Source organism: Chroicocephalus ridibundus, chromosome 6 (genome assembly GCF_963924245.1).
Source record: "Chroicocephalus ridibundus chromosome 6, bChrRid1.1, whole genome shotgun sequence".
NCBI classification, from domain to species: domain Eukaryota; kingdom Metazoa; phylum Chordata; class Aves; order Charadriiformes; family Laridae; genus Chroicocephalus; species Chroicocephalus ridibundus.
In genome coordinates, this window is record NC_086289.1 from 42175503 (window position 1) to 42194439 (window position 18937).

Below are 18937 nucleotides of genomic sequence, written 5' to 3' on the forward strand. Positions count from 1 at the left end.
GAGAAATCAAGCTGTTTGCGTGGCTGCGCAGTGAGCTGTACCATACCTGAGCTGCGCTAACTGATGATAGCACTTACCACTGTATCCCAGGGTGGCTCTCGCTGCCCTCTGCACCCGATAGCTTCTCAGCTCAAAGGAGCAGCCTACAAGACCATCAGTCAGGCACATACTCCTGTCTTACACAGGCTCCACTAAGAACTGGATCACCACAAGTACTGTTATGGTGGAAAATGACTGAAAGCCACAGAGGACGTGAACCAAAGACTGGAAGGAAAACCAGAAGGCACCATTAGTCTAGAAACAGGACAAGCAGTTGGGAGAGAAAAAAAAACACAAGCAGCTGCTAAGCACTGGAGCACAAGAGACAGCTGAAAGAAGGTGAAACGTTGTCTGGCACACACTGTCCTACATAACCATCTGCAAGGTCTAAAAAAGGCAGGCACTTCATCAAGTCTCCTCTCCCTAACTGTAGAAAAGTCTTCTCCATCCTCAGGCAATGATGTGATGTGTTCAACTCCACCCCATGCTTGCAACGGGGACCATCACTTAATGTCAGAATATCCAGCTCCTGGGATCAGTCTGGCAGCTTGTAGTAATAAAGCTGAAAACATATGACAGAATTATAACATGTGTTCCTGCTGGCTTCATTTGCATTATCTGTTTTGCCTTGCAAAAGCTGGTCTTCAAAGATGAACTGTGGCAGAAGTCCCCTATGATCAGGGACCGTACCTGATTCAAGGGAGAGGTCCTGCGGCAAATGGGAATTTTACAATCTGCCCAATAGCAGAAATGGGGAAATTTGCACAGGCCTCCCTGGACTCACGGCCAGGGGAAGCTGTTCCCCACTGCAGGGAGGGAGGTGGTAGGACCTGCTCCTGCTCTGGTTCCTCACAGGGCTCCACGCAGCTGCCAAGGGCACCTATGCAGAAGGCTATCCAGCCTCAGAAGAGGGGGGCTGGGGATCCAGTCCCTCAGATCCTTGAGGAAAAAAAGAAAAAGGCAGAACAGACAGAGCAGTCTGAGGAAAGTGACTTGGCAGCCACTGTCCTCGTAGCATTAAGATTATTTTTTCTTTTTTCCTGAAGATTTAACCAAGGTGATAATATTTACTTTCTTTTTAAGGCCGCAGAAATGGGAAATTAACCACCTCATCCTCCGCTGACATGAAGCAAAATTTTGTCCTAATATAACTACTGCCACCATTAATTCAATGCTTTAAAGCACTGAATTATCTCACTCTAAAAGTGTGTACACCCAGGACCACTGAAAACAGGACCGCAAGACTCAGCGGGCTCACAGTCAGACACCATGACAGTAAAAAGTATGCAATAAACAAACAGTCGAGTCTATTTAGCTGAAATATTTAGTTACAGACTTAACATTTTGCTTTCATCCTACACACTATTTAGAAGAGAGGATCTGTTAAAAGCACATTAAAGATGTCTAAGTATAGTCAAATTGATAACTGACATGATAATGTCGATTAGCAGATATTTGCATCTATCCAGCACAGGATTTTTCAGTATCACATTAAATTCGCATTCGCCCTGCAGACAAAACCATATTAACCGAAAGGCACAGGCACGGTTGCGCAGGTTGCTGTACAGCACGACTTCAGCCTGTTTGCAACGTCTCCCTGCAGGAAGGCTGCTGCCTTTAACAGGCACTAACCCACCTCTCAGGTGAATCACCGTCTGCGTCCTGGGCGCCCGAGCTGCTCCGGAGCCAGGAAGTGAGCGGGAGCGCGCCGCTCACCTACCCTGGCATGTGAGTCATTCCCAGGAATGAGAAAGCCAGTTGCTCCAGTTGCTCCTGGCCAGGGGAATTTTGACTCTCCGATCAGGTATCGCAAAATAAGCCATCGGAAGCAAAAAAGCTTACTTCCAGATATGGTTTGTTTAACTACCTTGTCGCAAGAAATACCCTCATGCCTACTGTAGTTTCAAGATGCACTTTGGAGGAGTCTAAGGCACTTTCGAGATGCAGCTCAGAGACAAGCGGAAGGCAACAATGGTGACAGGTAAGTGATCTTTGAGCACCTGAAAAGCGTTTGATAAGTTGTTCTGTGAATCCTCTTGTTCTTAATCACCCTCGAGTGAAAACAGGAATTAAGATACAGCTGCTGAAAACCAGACTTGGAACCATAAACTGAACATCAGATCAATTAAAAGCGTGAAAAGTTCTCAAAATAGTACAGCTATACTAACCTTTTATTCATTCATTAAACGTTACTCGCTATTTTTTTCCCCAATGGCAAAAAAATGGTTTTCTACTAATCCTTCCTTCTAAGATATGAATTGAAGTGCAGGAGGGTTCATGGTTTCAATATCTTACTTCCTGACAGAGCTTAACTCATATCAAGTAAGATTCAGTAAGTGTAACATCCGAATTTGGTATAAAAACTTTGTACTGTATTCCTTTTCACCTCTTTCAGTGAAGGAAAGTATACTTGAATTCTCTTAATTATATTATACAGAATAAAGGTTCTCTTCCTTCATACTTCACTCAGATCATGTTAAAACTTGTCAGCTTCACTGGAAAAACCACATAGCTCCGAACAAGCAACTTACAAAATATATGTCTCATTAGTCTCAAAGTTTGGGAAATATATAAGGCACTTTCAAAAACCTATGTTGTTTAAGGAGCATTTTAGATTGAAAAGGTTACTCTTAGTTACAAAGAATTGAAAGTAGCACTGCAATTACAGGTTTTGTTAAAAAATGACTTGCCATTTGTGCATTATAGGGACTGTAGACATCTGCCTTCTCATTACGTACGCTTGGTCTGGAAACTCTGGTAGCGTTTCACCTTTTTTCCATCTTTTTAAAGAAGATTCTGTAATCTTCTTTTAAAAAAGGGAAACCAGGAAATCAGGCAAGCATTCAGCTCATGTCACAGATTCACTCCCAGCAGTACAGGCCCTGGGTGACATGAAAGCCGCCAGCATTTCTCTGGGTACAAGCCCGCTCTGGTGGGCACCTTACTCTTTGGGTAGGCAACCAGCTCTCAGGCACCAGCCAGACCTTCCCCTTCTCCTCCCTCCCCACTCTACAGGGAGCTGGCAGTGCCCAGGGAGAACCCCCGGCGCAAAGGACATGGGTCAGCTCTTGCAGGAGGGAGACGAGAAGAGGGGAGCAGAGAAGAGGAGAGAGGCTGAAGGGCGTGCAGGAACCTCAGAAACAGAAAGCATCTGTTTGCATTAGGGGTGTGTGAGAAAAAAAGAAGCACATTTTCAGAAGCACCAGCCGCCGGTTCCTCCTCCTTCCCCGCGGAGGGTTGCCTTTCCCAGCTCAGCCCTGCTGTCTCACCCTCGGCTCCCCTCCCTAGCTGTCGGGGCCCCCCCGGGGCAGGGCGGGAGCAGGGAGACCAGCTCGCCCAGCACCTGCACCCCGCAGCCCGTCGTGCGCTAGCACGCACCGTGCCGGGTGCTGGAGCACCAGAGCTCCTAGGGCTTGGGGGCATCGGGAGATGCCTGGCCACATGGATCCTGGCAGCACGGCTGAGCCAGGAAGACACCTGGGGGCGACCGGACAGGGAAAGCGCACCAGGAGGAAGGTGGCAAGTCACAGTCTGGAGTTTGTCCGACACCAGAGCAGCCCTTTGGAGGCTAGATGCTCCTTCTCAACAGGGAAGCCTACTCCACTCGCTGCACACAGCCCAAGATGAGATATATCCAGGAACAACCGAAGACGGAAGCTCCTTCTCTTTTCAGGACAAGTCTCTTCCTTGTCTCCACAAAGCAAAGTTCAGAAGGACCTCCTGTTTGACCAAGTGAGCACTACGAAAAGCCAGTCAAGACACCTGCAGTAAGACTGTAGCATTAAACGTGAAGTGCAATACTTATTAAAAGTGTGGAACTAAGTGAAAACAAGCCTGACATAAACCTAGAGGTACAGATCCACCAAACTGCTGTCACCTACCAGGGCTCCATAGGAAACCAGGCTACAAGAGACACTAACCCCAGTGCTGCGAAGAAAGCACTAGAGGAAGTCAGTGATATTAATTCCTACATTTCAGGAGTGTTAACCCTTCACAACATAAAAAGTTACGGCACCTTCTTAAAAAACCCAAACAAACAAACAAAAACAAAACAAAAAAAAATCCTCACACCCTCAATTATCACAAGTAGGTTTCCACACCTGACCAACACTGAACCTCACATGAGATACTACAATAACCGCTACTTCTTGTTTTTCCTTGGGAAAATGTCAGTCACATATCAAAGTGACAACTGCTGATGAGCAGTACAAATCGGGCTTCTATCACCTTCACTTCAGCAGCAGCTTCTGCCACTGTCCAAGGAACAGCCAAGAGCTGGCGAAGCAACTGGGCCAGAGGCAGAGCAGCAGCTCCCTGCAGCCCGCACCCTGAAACCCCACCCCGGATCTGCTGTCCGTCCGTCCGTCTGTCCATCCCTGAGAACGGCAGAGTGGCGACTCTCCAAGCTGCCTGTGAAAAATTGGGGTTGCACCAGGCTGAACTTCTCCCAACCATACCCCAAAATCCCCCTGTCCTTTTCCTTCCTCTTTGAAATAGTTGCTGCAAGTAGCTAACGTGGTTAATTGTGTCGCAGCAATAGATACTGAAGCACACAAAAAAAAAAAAACAGCCGTCAACAGCAGATGATTTTTTTTGTCCTTTTGCAATGTGAATTAGAATTGCATATAAAAAAAAAAAATCAATCGAATTGTTTCAATGCAAAGTAAAACACCTAAAAAGCGAGACTGGAATTACTTAAAAGCTTAAACGGTACTGTTTACATGCACATACCAGTAATATATTTTTCCCCACGCGATATTTTTTCACAGTATCCCCTGTAGCATTTGAGAGACGTGACAGATGAACAATAGCCACAACTACAATAGATGAGGTGTAATGCGATCAATCACATGCCTCCTTTTTTTTTTTCCCCTTTGTGACCCAGACTTCTCGACTGTTTCCAAAGTTTCACTACGAGCTTTTTAACTTATTGTTCTTCATTGCACAATACCAATCATCAAACCTAAAAGCTAATATTTTCAGCAAAACGCTCTAACACATCTAGCCTGACACCCAGGAGAGTCTTCGCCTTGCCGGCATGCTCAGAGGGGAGGCTCTGGGGAGGTCTCTGGGCTCCAGAGGGACCCGGGGAGCGGCTGCGTGGCACCAGGCTCTGCAGCAGCGCCGAGTGGAGCAGCCGGCTGCCGGCTCGCCTGGACAGAAGCCAGCTCCTCTGGAAGGAGCTCAAGACCACCCAAGCACCACATGCTGAAACTTAATACCCAGTTTTTGCTTTTTGTCCCAACTATTGTGCTTATAAAACTTTTTACACTTAAAAGACTAGGACGTCAGGATTAACAAAGCACACTAGATGAGTAAGGAACAGCCTATGGAACTGAAGGGTGATTATTTGACATGCTGCTCGTTGTGCCAAGAATGGAGCCCACAAAACCAGAAGCAGAACAGACAGGCTGGGAGAGAAGCTTGTGAGGACACTGAAAGAGAGAAAAGTTGAAGTTATTCTGGAGAAATACATGTAGATGTGAACCTGCTTCTGGCCTCCCCTTTGGAAGGGAAGACTAGAAATATGACCTAGTGAGAGATTAAAACCATGTCTTCCAAGCAGCAAAAGAACTGCAATCCAGTGGGATGGAACAGGGACAAAGTTTGCAAAGGACACCAAACTGGGTAATACCCTGGAGGGTCGTGCTGCCATCCAGAAGGACCTCAACAGGCTGGAAAAGTGGGCCAACAGGAACCTCATGCAGTTCATCAAGGAGAAGTACAAAGTCCTGCCCTTGGGGAGGGACAGCCCCCTGCACCAGGACATGCTGGGGCACCGGCTGGAAAGCAGCTCTGCAAGGAAAGACCTGGTGGACAAGCTGAACGTGAGCCATCAGCCTGCCCTTGCAGCAAAGGAGCCCAGCAGCCTCCCAGGCTGCATTAGGCAAAGCAGGCCAGCAGGTCAAGGGAGGGATTCCTCCTCCCAGCTCAGCACTGCGAGGCCTCACCTGCAGTGCTGGGTCCAGCTCTCGGCTCCCCAGCACAAGAGAGACATGGACATACTGGAGCCCAGCACAGGGCCCCAAAGACGACTAATGTACTAGAGCAAGTGATGGACCGGGGGGGCTGAGAGATCTGGGACTGTTCAGCCAGGAAAAGAGGCAGCTCAGGAGGATCTTATGAACGTGTACAAATAGCTGCAGGGAGGGTGCAAAGCGGACGGAGACAGGCTCCTGTCAGTGGTGCCCAGGGACAGGACAGGAGGCAGCGGGCACACACTGACACACAGGAGGCTGTATCTGAACACAGAGCGGGGGGTTGTTGGTAGCAGTGTTTTGGGTTTGTGGTTTGTTTTGTTCGCGTTTGTTTTTTTTTTTTTTTCATTACTGTGAGGGTATTCAAGCCCTGGAACAAGTTTCCCAGAGAGGTTGTGGAGTCTCCATCCTTGGAGATGCTCACCCCCTGACCAAACATGGTCCTGGGCAGCCACCTGCAGCCAATGATGCTCTGAGCAGGGAGTTGAAGCTGATGAGCAACTGCAAAAGACAGTGTCAGGAAGGAGCTGACAAGACTGCAGGTGGAGGCTAACCAGGCAGCAGCGAGCAGGCGGTGGTGCTGGGCGAGAGACCAGGAGCACGCTGCTCAGAACTTCGGGACTGCCACCTACACCTAACCCTGCTGAAGTGTTGCATCTTGCATGGCATATTCTTAACGGGGGTTCAAAGAAAGCAACTCTATACGGTTACGATACACCTTCCACTATCAGTAGGTTTTGTGCAACCAGAAACAACCATCAGCAAGATCTTCTAGAAAGAAGCAAAGGAAATATTCCAGAGTTAATCCTTTCCTCCCATCTAACTAGAGGCCGCCATACTGAAAAAACATTAATTAGCCCAACTCTGCCAACAATTATGTTGTGCTTGCTTTTTTTTTTTTTTAAAATGGGGAAAAAAAGGCAAGCAATTGCAACACAGCTCCTCGTCCACCAACAATGACCATTTACCTGCTGCCCAATGGGATACCATTTCTGTTGGCAGTTCTCTCCTAACTCTTCATGTAAAAGCAGTTGCAACCTAAAGCAGATGTACATTAGCACTTCACTTTGAACTACACTGCTTTGGAAATGGCAGTGGAAGTGTTGGCCAATTCTACAGCAAAGACGAGGTGTACAGGCAATTGCTGCAGTCAGCCTGCACAAAGCAAGGCACAATGCACAAGACCAGGGCCCACAATAAATGCGTGACAGTAGTTTCTCCTTTTTGGTCATGAAAAATGCACGTGCTTGTCATTAATGCAACAGAGGACTGGAAAGCAATGCTTCAATATCACTTAGGAACGATAATGCATATTCAAGAGGAAGTAGAATTCGTACATCTTCAGGTTCTGCAAATAAGTTTAAAAAGTAAACAGTCTTACAATAATGATTAGCAACATTTACTAGATTTTGTAACCTCTGCATAGAAAATCTGATTCAAAACAAGTAACCTTAATTAAGTAATATTAATCCATGAACTTTTAATGAGGGACAGTTCAAAAGACAGAAAAAAGAGAGAACTTGATAGTTCAGGCAGCATGCCAAAAAGGTCTCATGTCAGAGCTATCCCACATAAGGGAAAAAAAGGGTTGATACTCATTCACTTGAAACGAGAATAAAATCAATGGTTACATTTGGACACAATATTCCAAAAGTGACTTTGAGAAAATTAGGTATGTTCGAATTTTTATTTTATTTTTTAAGCGAGGAAATAGTGTTATCCTAAGGGCATATTCCCCCTGAATCGAGAATTTTGCATATTAAAAAATATTATTTAATGCTTAATGCTACACCCAGTTACAGGTGCAAACTGAATGTGAGATTTCAGGCAATACCTGCAGTAAAGCATGGGTGGAGACTGATGTAGAAGGTGTAAATGAGCACATTTAGTTGGTTCCTCAGATGCAAGGTAAATCTGGCACAGGCACTGGAAATATGCATGGTACTTTTAGCTGTCATATACAAAGGACCAAGAAAGGCTAAACCCCAAGTTTCAGTAAGGGACTGCATGCGGGAAGCTCTACAGTTTACAGGAATGGTGTACGAATAATTTTTCTCAGAGACACCCCTTGGGCAAAACGACGGTGAGGAAGGAAGTCTCCGTTAGCAGCGTGTCTCAATGCGGATGTGGAGGGACTGCTGCTCCCACGTGCCTACCGACACAGATGGCGGCTCGGTGTCCGGCAGAGGCTTCCACGGGGATATACGGTCCCTAACCACTGGCGTCGTGTGCCTGCTATTGAAGACAAATGGATGGGATAAGGCAGGGACAGGATAGGATCCCAGAGACAAAAGAAGCTGCTCCACCAGCTGAAGGCAGATGGAAGCAGGTTGCAGGGCAGTTTGCCCAGGGCCGGGATGCTCTGCTGTTCAGAGACGTGTGAGAGAAAAGTCAGGATGGAATTGAGAGGGAAGTTCAAGGAGGAACCTGAAAACCAAGGGGTTTTTTTACTAGATACTGAAGCAGACGACAAACTTTCTGAGCACAGGCAGTGGTTCCTGTTTCTGGATACGACTAAGCAGACAAGCACCGTAAGCCACAGCTGAAGACAGTTATACCCTAGTTCTTATTTTTCAGACTCTCTGCAATTAAGCATGGCAGCATCACTGCGTTACAGGGAACTGGCACATACTGTTCTGCACACCCCTCCACCACCACTCTCCCATGAAGGCAGGTACCAGGAGCTGAGGGCACAAAGCCCCCCCCACAGAGGGCTATTTTCACCCTCTCCCCAGCCACCTCACGTTGAAACAGTTCCCAGTTTGAAGCAGCCAACACGTGCCAGCTGGCTGAGTCAGACACGCAGGGTGGTGGACACCACCGTTTAGCTCAGCCAGCCTTTGGCAGGCATGCAGGAGCAGGCACTCGGGGACTCTACCAATGATGCAGAGCATGGCTGAGGCGGGGGCACCCCTGGAGCCCCCAGCACACCCCAGGCAGGGCCAGCGACACCAGGCTGAGGGACCGTGCCTAGCCTGGAGGTATCTCCCAGGATGGAGATCCACAGCCTACATGACCAACCTGCATCTGTGTTCGACAACCTGCACAGTAAAAAAAAGCATTTTGTTGTGCTCAGACATAATTTCCTGAGCCTCAGTTTTTGCCCACTGCCTCCTGCCCGGTCATCTGACGTGGGCTCCCCCCACGAGGAACCCAGGCTGTTGAGCCCCTGAGCCTGCTCTGGGCCAGGCTGAACCACCACAGCTCTCCCAGCCCCTCCACAGACAAAAGACGCGATGCTTGGTACACGACTACATCTGAGCACAAGTGGCTGTGGTCCTGCAGCGCACAGGAGTCTCTGAGTAACACAAACTCTGGCATTCGGCTAGTTCTTGTCACCGCTTGCACTGCTGCCAACAGCACGGCATCTCTTGGCACAACTGGGACAGAAGCACAGTTTCAAGGATGGGGATGTGACAGCTAGCAAAATGCAAAAAATAAGAAAGTGTGTAAACCACAAGAGAGTAAGAGGCGCATACTCACTCACTGTAGGTATGAATTCCAACAGGAATATCAAGTTATTCCACTATGCATTAGCAGTACATTAACATATGCTCTTACCAAAAGGGAAATGGACAATTTTTAACAGAGCCTTCCAAGGAAGGAAAAGGTGGTAGTGTCCTAGTTATTGGGATTGGGCTTTCTTTCAGTGATCAAGGAAAAGCACTAAGGAAGATAAACAGATGCAAGCAGGGAAAACCAGAACATTAAGGCTTGCTCAGTTGATGCCGCATAGGAGTGGACTGAAATAAAGAAGAGAGCAGGAACACAGGCTCCACTTATCTGCTTGCAGAAGCTTTATGCACACATACACTTACAGCCTACATCAATGCTTTTTCCCCAAAAAATCTTCACAAATAACTCAGTGATTTGGTTCTGATGGGCAACAAAAAAGAAGATAGTTGCAGCCAGCCAATAGCAAATTTAATAAACTGGCTCACATTTCTGTTTACATTAACTCTGTCATTCACCAAACTTTATGGTGATGAATGCAGATTGACTGGCAAGAAGCCACGCATCAAAAAGTCATGTGCTCAAATAAGAAAACATCACTTAAAACTCTGCAGCCCTATGACCTAGAATATCTAGTCTAGATCACAAAGAGAATTTTCTAATTTTTAAAAAGTTGTAAATAAGATGAAGAAAGAGCAATTAGATTTGAAGATACAGAATTTCTTTAAACAGTGAGGCAACTTAAAGCCTTAGTCATTAGAAAAACTATACAGTCATTCCCTACCCATATGACACTGAAGTCTGCCATGCAGCCTATTATTTAATTTCTCATCCGAGGTTCTATCAGTCATGCATATAAACCAGTCTATCAACGTTAGCAGTAAAAGATTACCTCATCTGTGAAACAGTATGTACTTACATTTAATGCAGTTGACAGCCTTTAGGGGAATGACAGGAAAAAAAATAAAGAACAAACCACCCAACAACCAACCAAGTGCATAAGCTACAAGAAATAAAAAGTCTTCTGCTTTAAAAAGCTACTTAAATAAAGGAGCAGCTTCTAGTGCATCTTCAAAACCATCCAAGCAGAATATATCTATATGGAAGAATGAGACAGCTGGTTAAAATGAAATTGGTCAGAAGAAAAGGCTCTGGAGAACTGGACAAGGAGTGGAAAACCAACCTTTCGCAGCACAGAAATACCACACTCAAGTAAAAAAGCCACCATCAGAGCACATAGTCAGTGAACAATTATAAAAAAATATCTTAAAATGCTCTTAAAAGAGAAGGCAGTCTTCATCTCCCATTCCAAGAGAACCCATGGAAAAGGGTGAATTCTCCATACGTGATAACTTTCTTCCTGCTCTGCAATACAGCAGTCTTTATCTGAAAAAATTAAGCTTCTGGAGTACAAGGACACAGCAGATTTGACTCAAATGAGCCTTGCTCACCCACCCTAGCACGTAAATAATGAAACTACACTACTCTAAGTGCTCTGTCTACCACAGCACCCCTTAGCCTGACAGACTTAGGTAGGAAACCACGGAAACACCTTTGGACTGGTGATTCTAAGCAGGATCACCCCTGTGTATCCCAAAATTTTGTCACACGACCAGCTCTGTGCAGCATCATGCCTGCACTTCTCTGCAGCTCTGCACAAACCTGTTTGTTTAAGACTTTAAAGCTTCAAACTACAGCAGCATAAGGGAAAGTCTTTAGCACATAATTAGGGCAGCCTCTGGTAGGTGTTGTCTCTAACCTCCACCCCATGCATGCACCAAAGCCTCTCTGCTGAGCTCAGCTGTGCCAGCAAGGCAGGATATAGAACACTGCTCATGCAGTTTAGCTGTCACAGTTTACATCTGTGGAGAGCTTGCTGCTTTGTTTTTCCAACCCATACGTTGTTGTGATATTTTTGGAACGTTTTAACATTAAAACCATCAGGAATAAGATGACACAGATATCCATTCAGAGGCTTGACCCTAATTGGTCTGCAGGAACACCAAGCAAGCTCCCAGTATGGCTTCCAGGTGACCTGGATTTCCCTGGGCAATTAGAGTGTGGTCACATCTTCACTGGCCAGGAAGATGCATGTGGCAGGGATCCCTCACAGTCAGTACTCTGGGCAGGAATCAGCAAGCTCTTATGGGATTTGGTAAAAGCAAGCAGCTCTGACTTGAAAAGCATAAGAGATGGGATGCTGCTGCTCCTGTCACCCGTGCAGCACGTTCCCGTGCTGCGTCTGGAAGGGACAACAGAGCCCAAGATCCGAGCAGGCAGGCTGCTTCAGCCAGCAGGGGTTTAGCATAGACTGGGGTGATCAGCAGGCTGCACCTGAGCGGATGAGTTGCAGGGCAAGCACAGGAGCAGTGCTGATACTATCAAACCCCGTGAGGCACAAGTGAGCCCATCAGAGACTGGGACTGTAACACATTCCCCAGGGTGGTAAGAAGCATGCCTGTCCAGGGAGAGCCTTCTGTCACAGTGGTTTACCCACTTCTGGTCCAGGCGATTGCAGTCCATCCTCTGCAGTAGTTTTCAGCTACAAAATGATGGGCTAAATCCCAAGACTCAGACTAACAGCCCAGTGGATTCAAGTAACAGTACCCAAGAAACAAGACACTGCCCACAAGGAGGAAGAAAACTGGATTTTGATCCACATCCACAGTCAATAGGGGCTTGAGAGTCAAGGATGTTGTGGACGGCCCATCTCTGCTGACAGTAAAGCACAGGATACAGATGGGAACGCAAACACTGCAAGCTAGAGGGAGAGGCCAGAGAAAGCTAGGCAGAGATCCCCTACAGAAAGGGCTTCTCTCACCAGTATCAGAAAACATCCCATCAGTTTTCTGATGTAAAACAAGAGACAGAACCTTTGGAGAGCGTGGGGGCTGTCTGTACATGAAGAGGTATTCACAGATAACCTGGTGTTAGATTTTTAAGGTCTCTTAGTGACAACATCCAGCTAAAAGGATGGATGCAGAGGTAGAAAAAGGAAGGAGCCTTTTTTGACAGGATTAAGAGCAAATCCCTTTGGGACCTAGAGTAACTGACAGTACAAGAGAAGTCCATTTAGCACACATCTGTTCCCCAGCTCCATCGAACCCTGCAGTGTTTCCCAGGGTTACAGCATGAGAACACGGGAGTCAGCAGTCGCATTGCCTCCGATCTCAGGCAACACAATCGATGCTTTACTCGCTCCTCTGGGCTGAGGGTCTGGGACAGCACTTGGCTGAAGAGCCTGAGAGCAGGGAGCTTTCCAGGGACCAGGGCCAGGAATTACGCAGACTTAAAAGGAACTCTGAAAAGCAGGGAAATAAGCATCTTATTTGCATAAGAAGACAGATACGCATCTTTTCATAAAATCACATACTCTTTTGATCTCAGTGCCTCCTGGGCAAAAAAGGATAGCTGTAAATTATAAACAACAACAACAAAAAAAAGCAATAGGTTACTGCTTCTCAGACCAAGAGAAAACAAATATCTAAAACTCCCTGACAATCTCATTATAGACCCCAGTTATTATCAGAGCAAACAACGCCAGACAAGAAGCCAAATTAATAAAAAGCTTAAAATATCAGAATTAAAATTTTTACTGATGCTTTAAAATAGAATGATTTGCTTTACTGCCATCTAGTGACAATTCAACGCAGTTCATAACTGTGATAATCCCATAGAGCAAATTTAGATCTCCAATAGGGCTTCAGTAATTTTATCATCTCTTCATTCCCATATGAGAGCAGTCAAGTCAGGTCTAGTGTAATTGCTGAGACCTGATCTACTTTGCTAGTTTTCCTATCAAAACTTGTAAACAAAGTGAAGTGTAGAAAAATTAATGCATTTGCATACTGCAAGAGTAAAGCAATAATCTGTCATGAAGCGTTATGAATCGGTATTGTCAAAATTTCTCTGAACAATGTCAAAACACTACAATACCCTCAGAGCATAAATTAGATTCTGCAGTTTTTCAATATTCCCTGTGGGCTGGCTTCTGAAGCACTTCATTCAAAACCATGAGAAAGGAACAGGAACTTTCAGTTTCCACCCCAATTTGCTGGATACCTTATGAAGTTATACACACATATCTCATACTTACATATGAAACTTTTTCACTTCAAGAAGTGAGAGATGATAAACTTTAAAAAAAAAAAAAAAAGTCATCCACCACTGAAATGCCCAAGCTCGAAAATAAAGAAACACGATGTCCAAGCAAGAGATGTTGGAATAAGGCCAAGGACCTTTACCCAAGGCGTAAGAAACCAGCGGTGGCAGCAGATCATAATGAAGGCAAGGCCATTAAACCAGCATGTTCTGGCTGTTAGGAGGCAAACTTCACCTACTGCAGTAACTGAGATGGTATGTTTGCAAAAACTTGTACACTAACCTATTTTTAAAGCTGAGAAGGGTAGTCTAGAAGTACCTGCCTGGAGACTATCAAATCCAGTATCAATTTAAGAAAAGAACATTCTTGGACAGGCTGCAAGAGGCTCACTAGTCACAGTCCAGGTTTTTGCAAAGCTTTAGTCAAAATTTTTTTAAAGAAGTGAAAAGAAGGAAGACAAGTTTTAAAAAGTTGAAATCCATCATATTTTTACAGAGGTTAGCAAACTTGAAGTTTGCTGGCACAAAAAAACCTCGCAAGAACATGCAGCTAAGGGCAACAAAAATGCCGGCTACACACTGGCACTGACTCTTGTGAAGCACAGAGGGGACAGAAAGCATGTTAGAGCTGATCCCAGCACAGCCGTTTGCCACCTACCTGGTACAGATGTAAGGAGGACCTGAGGAAGTGAGAGCCCAGAAAATGTTAGATGAGGCATTTCGGTGGTGACATGAACCCAACCACCATGAAACAAGCTCTTCTTAAATTTTATTTGTAAAAGAGCACACAATATTTGTCGATGGGATTCAAGGAAGATTATCTTAACTGCAGCAGATACAGAGAAGGGCTGATATCTTCAAGTCTTACAGGAATATGAGCAGGGTTTGGGCTTGCTTCACCACAGTAAGTGAAGTCTTAGTAGAGCAAAAAACATACACAGAGGGGTAAGTATCAGAGATGGAGACGGGTTCTTTAAATGAAAGGCACTGGTACAAAAATACACGAGACTGAAAGTGGCCACAGAGACATTCAAGCTGAAAATTAGAATAATATTGCTAAATATTACAGCAATAAGGGTCCAGCATAGCTTTGTTAGTGAGTTGGAGAAAGGGAAATAGTTTTAACAGTGAAATTGATAGGCTTACAAAAACTAATGTGGCAGGATGGCCTGCAACGATGCAGCGGATGCCCAGCTGTAAGTCAAGATGTGGCAATGAAGACCTTGATAGCAGAAGAGCTGTGCAGTATCCAGAGAGCAGCCTGTTCATTGGGAATTCTGGAGGATGCTCATTTCACAAAGCTCCTCTCCATATTGGGGAGAAGAAGGTGGCATCTTCTGTTTTGCTTTGGGTTTAATTCCAATTTATTTTCCCCAGAAGGTAATGCTGGCACAGCCCACACCACATCCTGGATCTACAGTTGCCAGTGGGACTCCTGAAAAGCACTTCAGCTGAAAACCTACAGCAATGCAAACGATGGGGTACAATTTGTCCTATGGAAAACTGCCAGGTAAAATAATCTTGGAAATTTAAGAGACTGAGAAGTGTTTATTGTATTACTATCAGTTCCCACCAACATTTTAAAGATGTAAGTCATTTCAGAAAAGGCTGTCTAAATACTGCCCAGTGCTGCCCCCGTGGGTGTCAGTCCTGGTTTACCACATCAGCCAAGTTCAGAGTATAAACAATATGAAATAAAACGTGCTACAGTTTTATGAAAGAATTTATAAGTCTGAATTTTTTTTCACAAACATTTACACATAAAATCTTAAAATCCCCAGAGGCTGTGATTTTAAAATACACTTAAGCTCAGTTTTAGAGTTTTAATAGGTCCAAAGAGTCTCTCCAGAGTCCTATCTCTTGATAAAGAGATCACCTCAGCTCAAAAAAGCTGCATTCTGTCAAGACAGTCGAGAGACGACACCCTGTAACTTCGATCAATAGTTCATTCCCAACATGCTGGTACACAGCTGCATTTGCCCCTACACAAGATCAGGATTGGGCACTGCAGACCTCAGCCCGCAACGTGGGGAGCACCCAGCTCCGCTTGATTCACTGTCTCTCTCTACAGAGAATTTCCAGGCTATTTATTGTCTTCAAATACTGCAAAAATGTTTGCTTGCACACCCCCCCGCAGCTGCGCTGCTGCCCATGGCCATGCAGCGCTGACCCCACCGAGCCGGGCTGCCCACTCGCAGGGCAGCAGCAAGGGCAGGCAGGGAGCTCCTGAGCAGCACGGGAATCTCAGGGATATACACACACTCACACACCACTTTTTTTTTTTTTTTTCCCTGTCAAACTATTTGCAGAATATATTTCAGCGACAACCACAGATGAAGTGCTCAGAGGCTAGCGAGCCACAGGCACACTTATTTTGACACATGCAATACTGTTATAAACTCAGGTTTTCGAGGCTGGTTAATCCCAGAAGCCTCCAGAATTTCCCAGAGATAGGACATTTTCTAGAGGACAGTTCTAAAATGTTCCCATTTGTAAAACACTACAACCATACACTTTAAACTTGTTGTTTTCCCTTATTCCCACAGATGACCGTCTGAGCCAAGACAACAGCACCTCACCCAACTCCACAGCAGGCTTACTGGGGAACTCCACACACAACGAATTCACCACCATCGTCTTGCCTGTGCTTTACCTCATCATTTTCCTGGCAAGCATCTTGCTGAACGGCCTAGCAGTGTGGATTTTTTTCCACATCAGAAATAAAACGAGTTTTATATTTTACCTCAAAAACATCGTGGTTGCAGACCTTCTCATGACACTGACATTCCCATTCAAGATAATCCAGGACTCGCAGCTGGGACCGTGGCACTTCAACTCTTTCCTGTGCCGATACACCACGGTTCTGTTCTACGCAAACATGTACACCACAATTGTGTTCCTCGGACTCATCAGCATCGACCGCTACCTGAAAGTAGTGAAGCCTTTTGGAGACTCCAGGATGTACAGCATCACCTTCACCAAGATCTTATCTGCCTGCGTTTGGGTTGTAATGGCTTTCCTGGCGTTACCCAACCTGATCCTTACCAATGGCTACCCGACAAAGAAAAACATAGACGACTGCATAAAGCTGAAGTCTCCCTTGGGAGTCCAGTGGCACACAGCTGTCATTTACATCAACACCTGCATGTTTGTAGTGGTGCTGATAGTACTGATAGGATGCTATATCGCGATATCCAGGTACATTTATAAATCGAGCAAACAATTTATTAGCTCATCAAGTAGAAAGCGAAAGCATAATCAAAGTATAAGGGTTGTTGTGGCCGTATTTTTCACTTGCTTTCTGCCATATCATTTGTGCAGAATACCCTTTACTTTTAGCCATCTAGATAAAATTCTAGACGACTCTGCACATAAAATCTTATATTACTGTAAGGAAATGACACTGTTCCTGTCTGCATGTAATGTCTGTCTGGATCCAATAATTTACTTTTTCATGTGTAGATCATTCTCACGAAGGCTGTTCAGAAAATCAAATATGAGAACCAGGAGTGAGAGTATTAGATCACTTCAGAGCGTTAGAAGATCAGAAGTGCGCATATACCATGAATACACTGATGTCTGAAGTCACCCGCACAGAGACTTTTGCTAATTTGTGAGAATGCTTGTATATCATGTAAATAAAACATATCTTTGAATATCTGACCATGGAAGTTCATTAAGGAATGTGGAGAGATGTACAGCTTTTCTGTTTCAGCTTACTAACATCCATCGCAAAATTCAAAAGCTTAAATCCACACAGGGATCAGGTTCACTTCAGAGAGGTTTTGGGGGTTGTTTTGGTTGGTTAGTTGGTTTTTTTGAAGGCCAACAGAAGCTAAGGATGCCTCAAGCTCAGAAGGAAACCTGGAGCTCCAGGAGGCTCCAGTTGAGATGGACAAGCTCTGGCCTCGGAGTGGGATGCAACATGACGAGTCAACACCCCCGGGGTCCAGCAGATGGCCACTGAAGGGCCTGCAGCAGGTGAAGGAGAGGGGAGGAGGTGGCACCCACCCCTGCAGAGACCCCTCGGTGCACCTGCAGGCAGGTGCCTGCCGGGACAGGGCAGCCGTGGGGCTCAGTCTGCGGACACGGCGCTTTGCTGCCAGCCGACAGCCTCTTAGCTTTTCCTCTCGGATGTTTGTGGTGCTGGCAGCACCATCTCATCCACAGATCAATCCTACCAAAATGCTTCCCACCCCTTCCATAATACCAAACATAAAAAATTCAAACACAACCCTAGCTGTCTCTTCTCAAAAAAACAAAGAGAAAAAAAAAGGAAAAAAAAGGAAAAACAACCACCAAAAAAAAAAAAAAAAGACTGTTAAAACAGCTTTTAATTCCCACAAATCTCATGCTAAGTGAAGACACAACAAAAAATGTCCCTTGACAGACTCACATGTGACAAGACTGGGCAATCAACACCAAGCTGAAAGTTCCATTTCCCAGCACTTTCTGTGCCTGCTTAATATAACAGGAATAAGACTTAAAGCATTAGGATTTTTTTGTTCATAATTATTTACATTTCACTGCTTTCAACTCTTGTAAATAATGATAGTGTGCGATAAGCAGGTGAAATTATTTTTGGAGAGCGGTTCAGGCAATACCTTCAGGGTATTATTGTGCACTGTGGTACACGCAATGAGAGCAGAGGAAATATGAAAGGAGAGCATCCAAAATCAAGGCGAGAAGAAAGAAATAATAAAAGACCAACATAGCAGCTGCTGCATGAGAAAGTGTTGACTAACAACTACATTATTTAAAAGAAGAAAACAAGTCCTGGAGAGTACCCACCAGAGCTAATATTTACTGGGACACCTCAAGTCATTTCAGTGAGATTCTGGCAGGCTTCGCACCACGCAAGCAGTCGACAGCACTCCAGATTTGTTTATAACAAGGGCAGAAGAAAGCAAAACCACTTGTCACAACCGCTTGTGCAAACATTCCCGAGCTGATTTTGCACTAGCTCATCCTGGAGGAGCTGGGGAGGCAGCCAAGCTGGCCAGAGCACCCACGCCAACAGGGCGGCGAGAGCCACAATAGGGCCCAAGGCTGCTCCAACAGCTCCTCCACTCCAGGAGGTGGTGTGGGGACCTCTCAGGGTAAGGCAGAGGCAGAAAGAGAAGTTCCTCCTCCTTTGATGGCATCCATCTCCCACCGAGTGGCGTAGGCACGTACCCCGGGTACCTCCATGCTTCTCAGGAAGCTCAGAGTGGCCCAGCTGTGGCCCAGCCAAGGAGCTCCCCAAGGATGGGGAGAAGGGTTTGCAGAGGGGCAGGGAACTATCCATCCCCCAGGAGTGTGAATTCAGCCACCTTTAACCATCAGAGACCACCCTGAATTCAGAGGGGTTCAAGAACACGTGGGCA

At 45.6% G+C, this 18937-nt stretch overlaps 2 protein-coding genes across 11 annotated transcripts in view; one reads left to right on the forward strand and one right to left on the reverse strand.

Annotated features, from left to right (window-relative positions):
• The window catches only part of MED12L (mediator complex subunit 12L), a 153515-nt gene that overhangs the window by 63779 nt on the left and 70799 nt on the right, over window positions 1-18937 (reverse strand). The gene's annotated exons all lie outside the window — the stretch shown is intronic.
• Window positions 1833-17154, forward strand: GPR87 (G protein-coupled receptor 87). 2 transcript variants are annotated; one of them, XM_063337480.1, is made up of 3 exons: window positions 1833-2020; window positions 14949-15081; window positions 16118-17154. In XM_063337480.1, the coding sequence occupies exons 2-3, from the start codon at window positions 15039-15041 to the stop codon at window positions 17152-17154; spliced, it is 1080 nt and encodes a 359-aa protein (XP_063193550.1). In that variant the 5' UTR covers window positions 1833-2020; window positions 14949-15038. The 2 variants fall into 2 exon arrangements, with proteins under 2 accessions (XP_063193550.1, XP_063193549.1); XM_063337479.1 differs by lacking the exon at window positions 1833-2020 and adding an exon at window positions 13691-13826.

What these genes read in the sequence shown, in the direction of transcription:
- GPR87 (XM_063337480.1), top strand. Translation starts at nt 15,039, where the DNA reads ATGCAAACGATGGGGTACAATTTGTCCTATGGAAAACTGCCAG. An exon ending in GTCCTATGGAAAACTGCCAG is followed by an intron (nt 15,082 to 16,117) that starts GTAAAATAATCT and finishes TTATTCCCACAG; the next exon opens with ATGACCGTCTGAGCCAAGAC.